The following is a 12195-nucleotide window of genomic DNA, read 5'->3' on the forward strand; positions in this document are numbered from 1 at the left end:
TCACATAAATCTTGGTATAATCCAGAGATTATCCTCTTTGACATCCCATTCATTTCAATTCAACAGCAGTTGTCATCGTGCGAGGTAGATCATACTTTGTTTATGAACGTAAACGTCAAAAATCTTCATCTCAAAGTGCACCACTTCCTCATCAAAACACGCTTACATTCCTACATTCCGGATTTGAGCAAAAATTAATACTTCAAGTGATTAAGACATAAGAAGCAAGAAAAAAATCTCAAATCTAGCCATGGAAACTAAGAGTGACCGTAACTAGTTGCTGTATAACTGTAGCCTATTAAAATACTCACATTCTGAAGTGAAACGCAAAACTCTTTAATCATAGAATTAGCATCAGCAATCCAAGGGAGCTATCATTAGCATTGTAGACATGTTCATCTGGTGATTTGGATCCATTTACAGTATTAGTGCAAAAAAAGTGCAATTTAAATTTGAATTTCAGTATATGACATCAGTAGTGCAGGAAGTTAAATAGAGAAATATAAAGATACACTTTCTGTGAAATAACAGAAACACTTTCTGTGAAATAACAGAAACAATGTTTGTCTTCCTTTTCTTGTTTTCAGTGCAAGCTAAAGCTAAAGGCAAATGCATCAAGGACAGGTTAAAGAATACAACAGTTTTGGTCCACGAGAAAGTCTACATATTGAAATGTCAATATCTGTAGTATATACAAGAACATGGTCAATGTGTCAACAGTGATCAGTGAAGACAGTATTTCCATTCGTCTCACCTGTTTGAAAAATGAAAAGACAAACTGACTTATACTTCAATGTCTGTATCAATAAAATGGATAAATATACATTTACAACAAAAGGTAAATACCTATACATGTTAAAAACTTGATAATATGGAGACATTTATGGTATATATATTGAGACTAGGATGATTCTGTCAAGGTACTCAGTCTGCACGGTAATCATGAATTAGAAATCTGAAACAGGTACTAAACCTATGGCTTCACCTTAAAACATTCTTAACAATGCTTCCTGTTTGTTAATAGGATCTAATCCCCCATGATGGCCACACAGTGACACCCTCACATAAACCAGTTCCACAGCTTTAAAACATCTTGACAGGGATAATGCACCTTAGTGACGAGAACATGAGTATAGATGTCTCCTGACCTACGCCTAGCTTATTCAGTAACTTGCTTCATGGAGCAGGCCCCATGTCCTCACACTACTCATATATAAAGCTCTGTGAGATCATTCTTCTTGTAAAAGGCAGTTCTTTTTGCAGCCAGCAGGTGGCTCTGACCAACTGCCAACATCGAATAAACATTTTAAATCTGAGCACACAATAATTCTCAATCCGTTATCAAGAGGCTGTTCAATATTTATCTTTTTACCCTTACCACCACATTTAATGAAATCAATGACTTTAGGCACTAAGCTGTATTACTCTTCAGTAATTCAATTTCAACAACTTCAAAGAAAAAAATAATCTTAGAAGAACGTTTTTTATACCATAAAACACTGTTTTCAATCCGATACCATCCAAGTTACATATCGGAACAGTAATCTGACCTCAACAACATTTGACTTCTTTGGAAGTCTCTGGAAAGAAGACTGACAAAATGTCCTGAAACAATCAAGGCCACATAAACATTGTTGTAGGCAAAATACATATTACAGAATGTAAAAGAAAACAAGTTTTTTTTAGGTGAAAGAAGTCCCTTTCTAGTGCAGTCCAGATCCACATTGGTCTCATTGCTCCAACATACTTTTTGGCTTGTTGCTTCTGGTTCCCTGGCTCAAAGAATAAAGCAGCACATCTCAGCAGTAACGGTGGTAAGGCCTTGCACGTTGTTTCTAGGCTTTCTTATTAAAAGTGGGTAATATCAAAGCTTTCACATCTGTCCACAGTGCTCCATCCAAAAAAGTGGGAAAGATCTTGTGTGTGTGTGCGTGTGTGTACCCTCCTTAGGCAAAATTGAAATTTAAGTAACTTTCAGGTGCTACATGAAACTTCTTGTTATGGATAACCCTGCCAACTTTGGATCGCATCGCTGCATTTTGAGCATTCTGACTCCAACCAAAAGGTCTCAGAGGGCCTTCACATGTCATGTATGGGACATGGTCATACAGTAGGGGAAAAACACCTTTCTGACCTTTGTATTCCTGAGGCAGAACCCCCACCTGATCAAAGTGTGTTGGACTGCCACAATATCCAAAAGTGGGAAAAAAAAAGCAACAACACAATTTATCAAGTTACAAAATCAACCCTACCCCCACTGCATCGCCCTGCCCCCCAAGAGGGCCCTGCCCCCAGGAGGGCGTGGCCTTGCCCCCCAGGGGGGCATGGCTCTGGCCCTCAGACCAGAGTTTCGGGCTCGTCGTCCTGCTCGGCCAGGGGCCCAGACACCAGCAGCCCCTGCAGCAGGCTGCTGGGGATGGCTGGCTTGAAGGACCAGTTCCTGTGCGTCACAAAGGGGTATGACGACGACAGCCGCACAGCGTTATTGGCAGCCATCGATCCAGCCTCGCCCAGCACCCTGCCCCTCGCCCCGCCGTGGTCGGAGGCGGTGCTGTTGTTGCGGTGGTCGGAGGCGGTGCTGTTGTTGCGGTGGTCAGAGGCGGTGCTGTTGTTGCGGTGGTCGGAGGCGGTGCTGTTGTTGCGGTGGTCAGAGGCGGTGCTGTTGTTGCGGTGGTCAGAGGCAGTACTGCAGGAGCGGTGCTGGAGTTCCCTCTGCAGGTCCTGCACCTCATTGAGCAGATCAGCGACCTTACTCAGCACGGTGACCGGGCCGCCCCCGAAGATCTGGACCTCGTGGATCCAGCGGAGGTAGCGCTGCATCCAGACCCCCACGGAGGGCCCTGTCAGGCAGGGCAGCAGCAGGCCGTGGGGGTCCAGGGGCCTCCGCAGCCAGCAGGCGTAGAACTCCCTGAGGGAGGAGGGAGGCTGGGGGGAGTCGGGGGACAGCATCCAGCGGCTGACGCGCCGCACGCGCAGGATCTTCTTCAGGCTGTCTGTCTCGTCCTTGAAGAAGCCCTTCTTGGGAGGGGTTTTGAAGGCACAGCCGGGCAAGGACAGCTGCCTCTGGTGCTGCGGTCACAGACGGCAACAGGAGGGGGATTGATTTCATTTGGGTGTTTTGTTCAAATCACACCTTGAGACTAGTAAGTATGCAGTCGGGTCTTTCAAGTGTGCATTTGTACTAATTTAGTATTTGACCACAACATCCAATACGCATCCTACTACAATTTGAAGAAAAAGTGACAAATGTCCAATAAATGAATACCCATTTACCTTCGGCCTGTGTGTCTTTCTGCTGGCCCCGTCCTGTCTGGACTTGTCAGCGTACAGAGGGTTAATGAAGAGATCTTGGGCCTTGCAGTCAAACTGCACCGACCAGTCCCACACTGGAGGGCAGTTCAAAGGGCCTCTTTGTGCTTGAGGCAACTCCGCCTGCCAACACTAGCAGAGAGGAGGGCTGGGTGAGACTGGGGCGGGGGAACACTGTAGCACTAGCAGAGAGGAGGGCTGGGTGAGACTGGGGCGGAGGAACACTGTAGCACTAGCAGAGAGGAGGGCTGGGTGAGACTGGGGCGGGGGAACACTGTAGCACTAGCAGAGAGGAGGGCTGGGTGAGACTGGGGCGGAGGAACACTGTAGCACTAGCAGAGAGGAGGGCTGGGTGAGACTGGGGCGGAGGAACACTGTAGCACTAGCAGAGAGGAGGGCTGGGTGAGACTGGGGCGGGGGAACACTGTAGCACTAGCACATGCAGCTAGTCCACCTCCCAGCTGTGCCCGGCGTGGGTACACTGCAGTCTGTGTTACGTAAAGGACAGTGTGCTACAGAGGGAGAGAGGGGGGAGAGAGGGAGGCAGGGAGGGAGGCAGGGAGGGAGGAAGGACAGAGGAGGATTGTTCAAGCCAAGCGTCAGGGCTCAAAGCCAGCCAGGCATGCAGGCTTTAAGGAAGATCTCTTCACACAGACATGGTTCACATTAAAGTTGTTTTAGTTGAGTGAGATGCCATTACTAGTGTCTATGTCTACTACAGCTGTGCTGTAGATGAGCGTGACATTTCCCCCTGACTTAATATGGTAGTTCAGTAGTGCAGCGGTATCATTCTTTTTGTGACGGCGTCTGCATGTGAGCGTGTGAAAGAGTGCGTGTGAGAAGGTTACCCTGAGGAAGGTGTCCCTGTGATGATGGGAGTTGAAGAGGAAGGTGCTGAACAGCGGCACGTGTGTGCTGTCTGACAGCACGGTCAGGTAGGTCTCAGAGAACTGGAAGGCCTGGCTGTACTGGTGCAGCAGCTGCCACACACACTCCAGGAAGAGCAGGAACACTGGAGCCTGGCTCTGGAGGGGGAGAGGAGGGGAGGAGATGGGGAGGAGGAGAGGAGGGGGGGAGGAGAGGAGGGGAGATGGGGAGGAGAGGAGGGGAGGAGAGGAGAGAGAAAAAAAAAGAGTAACATATTTGATTTCTCATTACTTAAGTGAGTGAACAGATGAACAGTGGTAAGTGAGCAGGATGATTGCCCCCTGACCTCCTTGTCTTTGAGCTGGAGCAGGTTGCAGCGATCCAGGAACTTGTGTCCGCCTGCCACCCACTCCTTCTGCACCAGGCTCTGGAACCCTGTGAGGCTCCTGTAGAAAGGATCCAGCATGAGCTGCACCAGGCTGGACACGACGCAGCACAGGTCCGACCCCCCCTCCTCTGGAGACAGCACACAGACACACACCCCGTTCATACAACAGAGCAGCTTTCATTATACATGGGGGGGACACTACAGCACATCTATCCCCCCTCACATCAACTTCATACAGAGGAAATGATATGTATTTTTAAATTGGAAGTCGCTTTAGATAAAGCGTCAAGGGTAAATGTAATGTAAATATTAAAAAATATATTAACAAATATTTACATTTATTAAATAAAGCTGTCTCACCCACATTGGAAAACAAACGTACATGTCTGATGTACTACAATGATTTATTTTTTGATAACCTACCCATTATAAGAACATTAGAATTTTCCTTTTCCAGGCACTCAACCACTTCAACAGACTTCTGCAGACATTGCCTGCAAGTTATAGAATGCTATTAGTAGTAACCACAGGAGAACATAATAATAAATGTATTTCTTAAACAAAACATTTGTAAACCAAACTAACCTGATGATGTCTAACCAGCCACAGTTCTCCAGAGAGGAGAACCATTTCACATCCGACACCCAAAACTCTGTTGTATTGTCTTAAGAGAGGACGACCAAACAGTTAAGTAACACTATCTATGGAAGGCTTCATTTGCCAGCAAACATGTAGAACATCTTTCAGGGAGTGAAAATGTTTCAGGTGCCTGGATTCCAGCCTTGGCTTCACCCCCCTCTGTTATCGCTCTCTCTTTATCTCTCTCTCTCTTTCTCTCTCTCTCTTTATCTCTCTCCCCCCCCCCCCTCTCCCTCCCAGTGTTTCCCACAGAATGAGATTATATTTGTGGCTGTAGTTTTTGGGGTTCAGTCCAAACCTTTGTCCTAGCATGGGTTAGATGTGAGTGTCGATAGGGACTTCAACAAGTAATGTGAGCTCGGCGTAACTTTTTTTCATGTCACACTTCATTTACAAACCGTAGAACAGCATCAAACATGCATCAAAAAGCAGCAGTCCTTAAACATGGCCCACTGACCAATGAGGAAGAAGTGCTTGAACTTGTTGTATGACTGCTGGACGTCCTGCAGGGAGGGCAGTGAGTCAGACAGGTCTTCAGTCTTCACAGAGTACAGGTAGTTAGCCGCCACAGCTGTCAACATCCTGACACACACACACACACAGTCAGACAACAGGAAGTGCTTCTGGAAACACTATTATTATGATTTGCTTTCGCTACATTTATAAACCCGTTTTCTACTGCTGCTATGCCACATTATAGATGTCAGAAATGTCCCATTTAAATTAAAAGGATTTTGAGATTTGTCCCTAACCTGTCCATGTAGGCCTGGGAGAGGGTGTCCTCGGGCAGCACAGGCAGGGAGGATGTTTTGAACAGAGCACATCCACTGTGGTGAGACCAGCACCAGATCTGAGACACACCACACCACCCAGAACACAGGTCAGGCCAGGTCAACATGGAGACAGACCGGTTACAGACCCCGCTATGTACAAGCCCAGTAAACACTCATCCAATCAGCTTCAAGCAGGAGAATAGCAGCCAGACACGTCCTGAGACAGGACAGTGAGGGGACACGTCCTGAGACAGGACAGTGAGGGGACACGTCCTGAGACAGGACAGTGAGGGGACACGTCCTCAGACAGGACAGTGAGGGGACACGTCCTGAGACAGGACAGTGAGGGGACACGTCCTGAGACAGGACAGTGAGGGGACACGTCCTCAGACAGGACAGTGAGGGGACACGTCCTGAGACAGGACAGTGAGGGGACACGTTCTCAGACAGGACAGTGAGGGGACACGTCCTGAGACAGGACAGTGAGGGGACACGTTCTCAGACAGGACAGTGAGGGGACACGTCCTCAGACAGGACAGTGAGGGGACACGTCCTGAGACAGGACAGTGAGGGGACACGTCCTCAGACAGGACAGTGAGGGGACACGTCCTGAGACAGGACAGTGAGGGGACACGTCCTCAGACAGGACAGTGAGGGGACACGTCCTGAGACAGGACAGTGAGGGGACACGTCCTCAGACAGGACAGTGAGGGGACACGTCCTGAGACAGGACAGTGAGGGGACACGTCCTCAGACAGGACAGTGAGGGGACACGTCCTCAGACAGGACAGTGAGGGGACACGTCCTCAGACAGGACAGTGAGGGGACACGTTCTCAGACAGGACAGTGAGGGGACACGTTCTCAGACAGGACAGTGAGGGGACACTTACTGGTAGTCCTCTTCCCTGGAAGGCAGTCAGGTCCTCGTCAGCAACATCTGATGGGACGATGAACACCTGAGGTAACCTGAAGGAGAACACAACACACTGGTAACCCTGGTAACCACTGGGCCAGTTTAGCCCAGTAGTTAAACGCTGTGATGGTGAAATATGTTTTAATCTAGCAACTCTGATCATCATGTCCAGGTCTGACAGCCAAGCATCAGGGATTTTCTTAGTTATTTCAGCCAATGACAGGATTGCATTTGAAGTATTAGTAGTTTTATAAAAAAAATAAAGAATATTTACTAAAAAGGGATTTTGTTCTAGATAGTTTTTCTCAGTTAGTTTTGTCATTGCACTGATCTTAAAAAAAGAAAATATGAACCCTGGCTGACAGTGGTATTGTTGAGTCTTACAATCACATTTGTGGGTTTAATATGCTGGCGTGTTCCTGACAGATGTACTGACATGGACCTACTCTGGACTGAGCTCAAAGCTGGTGTTCTCCGTGACCAGCCGGCAGGTTCCCTTCAATCTCCTCATGTCCTGCGCCCAGTCCTCCATGCTGTCAAACAGCAGCGTCCTCTCCTTCCTCTGCTTCTCTGGAGAAACAACAAGCAACTGCTCTTCAGCTGTGCCCTGTGGTCATCTCCACAACCTTCCACATCCTTTACAGGCATCTCAAGCACAGGCTTTACACTGGTGTTTGCTGATTTGTGTTGTATTTTGTTATCCCACACCACCCTGTCACACCCTCTCTACTGTCCATTCCTAACATGCCAGGGCTTCATGGCAGCCTCTTTCACACTGAAGTCAGCGTGACCAGCAGGCTGAGGAGAGCCTCTAAGGAATGCAGCAGCAGCCTGCTGTGGGGCCCGCACAGCAGGGCAGAGGGCGCGCCCCCTCCATGATGCCCAGAGACGACCAGGCTGGGGTGAACTCACCACAACACTGGAGAAGAGGGGGCGCCCCAGTAGCTCACTGGAGAAGTGTGTGTGCCGTGTAGGCTGAGGGCTGACCACAGCAGCCTGGGTCTGACATCAGTCTGGGCTCTTTGCTGCATGTCTTAAAGGCTCCCTGCCCTATCCTGTCACGCTTCACTTACAACTGTCCAATAAAGCATGAAAAATCCCCGCCCCCCCCCCCCCCCCCACAAAAAATATATTTCAAAAAAGGAAAAGTGCATCCAAAAGGTCTCTCTCTCTAGCCGGAGGTCTGTAGTTGCTCTTTCATGGATGTGGGCCTGCGTGTGCAGTGCTGGAATGTTTTAACGAGCTCTGTGCTAATTGTGTTTTGAATGGAGGCCATGTTTTACTGAGGTCTCCCAGACTTATTGAATTTCCCTCTGTGGTGGTGCTGCTTGTTACTTTTGATTTTATGGATGAGAACAATTAGCCTCGTCTGCAGGGCGGGAAAGTGACAGCTCAGGGCTGATGTTTCGTTTTCACTCGAACGTGGCCGTGTTTTGAGGTCCTGTGTAATGCTAACAAGGGGGTTTCTCAATGCAAGGAGAGCATTAGAGGATGTCAAAAAAGGTTAAAATATAATTTTCTTCAAATGAAGGCCAAATTTTGCATAACCTTGTGATCTTCGTTCAGTGTAATGACTCACCAGGACACGAGGTCTTCTCACAGTAGGAAAAGGCAAAGACACACTTGAGTGACTTGGGCTCCAGACAGTGGTGGATGATGCCTTGGAAGATCTGCCACGACACAAGACTCATCACTCACCAACCAAACAGATTAAAAACATGTTTTTTTGATAAACAAAAAGGCAGAGAGTAGAGATATGGAGGTTTTTCTTGCGTAGTCTGAGGCAGAGAGAGCAGTACCCGTTTGGAGTCATCCTCTTTACAGAAGGTGAGTGTGAAGTGAAAGACCCGCAGGTCTTTGCAGTGGATGATCATCTTGGAGGGGTACTTGTTCTTCACCAGGCTGCCGGTCATCAGCTTCTTCTTGTCCTCGTAACCTGCCGGGGACGACACGGGCGCCGTGACAACCTTGCTCTTTTTTTTCTTTTCTGTTTGTCATTTTTCAAATGAACACAAAAAAAATAACAGTTGAATTCAGAGGTGAATAAAAAAATATGACAGCTTGTCTGTGACTTCTAATGGTTACATATGGGGTCAAATGGCATGAGGAGCTTTGTCCTAAATTGAGCCACAGCACATCTCTGTCTGCCCAGCGCCCTCTTCATGATCGCATGTCCACCCTCTAAACAGTGTGGTGCTGCAGGGAGAGCTGGTTTGAAGTCCTACCTCCGTAGATGCTGTCCACACACGATAGAGGAATATCATTTTCTCCATACAGTTTGTTCTTGAAGTGCTGGGGCTGAACATCGGAAGAAATCGAAACGATGGGTGAGTCCAGCTTCATAAAGACTTGACAAGAAACAACGTAACTCTAGAAGAGGAAGTTGCAAACTTCCCCCTCAAGTAGATAAGAGTAGACTGACTCAACCGCAGTGTCCCAAAAATAAGAAAACGAAAGCCCACAAGAGAATGTTTAATGTAAGGAAGTACTGTCAGTGGCTGCTTTCAGCACTACTGCCAAATACATAAGTTGCCCAGGTTCAAACGCTCCAGCCACGAGAGGGGAACTCAGTTCCTGAGATGACATCTGTGAGGGGAGGGGCCAGTGAGGGGAGGGGCCACTGAGGGGAGAGGCCAGTGAGGGGAGAGGCCAGTGAGGGGAGGGGCCAGTGAGGGGAGAGGCCAGTGAGGGGAGAGGCCAGTGAGGGGAGAGGCCAGTGAGGGGAGAGGCCAGTGAGGGGAGAGGCCAGTGAGGGGAGAGGCCAGTGAGGGGAGAGGCCAGTGAGGGGAGAGGCCAGTGAGGGGAGAGGCCAGTGAGGGGAGAGGCCAGTGAGGGGAGAGGCCAGTGAGGGGAGAGGCCAGTGAGGGGAGAGGCCAGTGAGGGGAGAGGCCAGTGAGGGGAGAGGCCAGTGAGGGGAGAGGCCAGTGAGGGGAGGGGCCAGTGAGGGGAGAGGCCAGTGAGGGGAGAGGCCAGTGAGGGGAGAGGCCAGTGAGGGGAGAGGCCAGTGAGGGGAGAGGCCAGTGAGGGGAGAGGCCAGTGAGGGGAGAGGCCAGTGAGGGGAGAGGCCAGTGAGGGGAGAGGCCAGTGAGGGGAGAGGCCAGTGAGGGGAGAGGCCAGTGAGGGGGGGCCGTCTCTGTCCCCTCCCCATTCTAGGCTCAGGCTACGTCTGGTTAAGAAACGAGGCTTCTGAGGTACAGCAAGGCCTAGAGACCTTAAATGTTGCATCTTAGTTGGCTCTCTGTGTGTGCGTTGCATATGTGCGTGCGTGTGAACGTGGGTATCTCACCTTCTCCGCCGACGGCTCGTCACTGACGAACGACACGCGGAAGTTGGTGCACACGAGCGTGCCGAACCCCCCCCGCTGAGAGAGGTCATCCTGCGTGTATCTGAGCACCGTGCTGGCACTGCAGAACACCACCTCACCTGTGGGACAAGCCACACCGCACACACAAGCCTGTCACAGACAGTTTGTTTTCACATGAGGCTGGGACAGCTCTCTGTAATAATTGTAGTGCAGGGGGTTGCCAACCCTGGTCCTCGAGGGCCACCGTCCTGCACGTTTTAGATGTTTCCCTGCTCCAGCACACCTGATTCTAATGAATGGGTCGTTGGACTGTGGCTCTCGAGGACCAGAGATGGCCGCCCCTGTGGTAGCGTGTTTATCAAGCCTCACCTGGTAACAAGACAGGAAGATTCTCTTTTCTGGACGGTTCCTTCTCTGACTTGATCTCCTACATGACAGCCAGACAGAGGACAGTCTGAGTTCAACACCCTCAGACAGGACAGAAGGAGCCTCAACTCACAATCACACTTCTGACAGGAACAATAACTTCACTTCACAAGACTTAAGAGATACATCAGCCTATGCTACCAAGTCACCCCTGACGTTACACAGCATGGGGTCTGCTGACAGAGGGGGTTCAAGATAAGGGTTAGGCTTTCTGACATCAGCAGAACCAACTGCAACACCATCGCTTTGTTGAAGTTACAACTCAATAGGTGTATACTTCTCTGAACATTACACAACTTAAGTGTTTTGTTTTGCATATTATGGCCGTGCGAAATAGGCAGTTAGGTTTTAAAACACCCCTCACCTATGCTCTGGAAGACTTTGGACACAAATAAGGTTCTTAAACAGTGTCTCTTCCACAACACTGAAACTTTTACCTAGGCACAGCAGCTACACTATTTGAAGTCCTCAAATAGCCTTCAAGTAAACTTGAAAGTTGTAGCTGAATCTTTGACTCAGAGTTTGTTAATCTACACACACTGGGCCTGTCACGAGGAGAGAAGGAAGGAGGTCCACCTTTCAAATGGTCATGTTGGCTACCCTACCAATAACAGGCAAAAGGACGGTGGCTATTTTTCTATAATATTGCACAAGCTTTTCGTTTCAGCACATTTAAGATAAGATTTAATCTAAACGAGCAGTCAAAGATCACATTGTTCAGATACAGTAGAGTCACAAAAACTTGTGGAACAGGACGTGATGTGGGATCCCGTCAAATTAATTTATGTAATATTTAGTTACATTGTCACTAAAATAATTAGAAGTAATTAAACTTCAGGCAAATCACTGTAAATTAATCTGACCCCGCGTCTCTTGTCCGTCATAATTTGCGCTATCGAGCGTCATTGACTCGAGAGTACCGCACTGTCACAGGACCCCACATCGAGTCCAAATGAGACGAGGACCCGGAAAAAAAACTGCATTCAAAACGGCCCGTCCACAGAGGAAACTGATGTTTTTTTCTAGCTAGAGTAAACGGTACTGGCAGATTTAGACTAGCCGAAACTCCACCCGTACAAATTTATGTTTACTAACTAGCTAGCTGTTAATAAACCCTAGATAGTGCAGCCGCTAGTTAGTTCAGTTAGCTAGCATTGCTAGGACCTGTCCCATTGGAAGTAGTAGATGTCAACTCGGCAATTGAGGCTTGGTCGTAGTTTCAATAAACTCGCTAATTCATTGCATTTTCATCTACGAGTATTTATGAGCGAAACGGCTTACCTCGGGAGTGACATAGGAAACGAACGACGGTTTGGCTGACTTCCCAACCCCGCTCCCCAAACTCAACATATTGCCAACTTTCCCGATAATAAAAGGTGCTGTTCCAAACAGTTGGCTATTCGAAACACTACTAGACTAATGAACCTCCTATTTAACTGACCGCGCCCATAAACTGCTCCTACTGGTCGGTTTTGGATGAAGCTATAAGACATCACTGTTCTATTGGATGCGGATGCTGTCAATCTATTTTCTACCAGTTGACAGTATCCACAGCCAATGAGAGGGAAGGAGGGGA

At 48.6% G+C, this 12195-nt stretch overlaps 1 protein-coding gene across 2 annotated transcripts; it reads right to left on the reverse strand.

Annotated features, from left to right (window-relative positions):
- Positions 1-320: 320 nt before the first annotated feature.
- Positions 321-12032, reverse strand: mtmr12 (myotubularin related protein 12). 2 transcript variants are annotated; one of them, XM_084694723.1, is made up of 16 exons: positions 11901-12032; positions 10563-10620; positions 10176-10312; positions 9115-9187; positions 8689-8825; positions 8469-8559; positions 7336-7459; positions 6867-6942; positions 5956-6053; positions 5661-5785; positions 5150-5228; positions 4988-5058; positions 4523-4692; positions 4158-4334; positions 3274-3441; positions 321-3069 (listed from the first exon to the last, which is right to left on the reverse strand). In XM_084694723.1, exons 1-16 carry the CDS (start codon positions 11967-11969, stop codon positions 2338-2340), a joined length of 2385 nt encoding a protein of 794 aa, XP_084550849.1. In that variant the 5' UTR covers positions 11970-12032; the 3' UTR covers positions 321-2337. The 2 variants fall into 2 exon arrangements, with proteins under 2 accessions (XP_084550849.1, XP_084550848.1); XM_084694722.1 differs by having other exon boundaries at positions 8689-8876.
- Between the last annotated feature and the right edge of the window lie 163 nt (positions 12033-12195).

Source organism: Hypomesus nipponensis, chromosome 28 (genome assembly GCF_054491055.1).
Source record: "Hypomesus nipponensis isolate SF chromosome 28, ASM5449105v1, whole genome shotgun sequence".
Taxonomy (NCBI): domain Eukaryota; kingdom Metazoa; phylum Chordata; class Actinopteri; order Osmeriformes; family Osmeridae; genus Hypomesus; species Hypomesus nipponensis.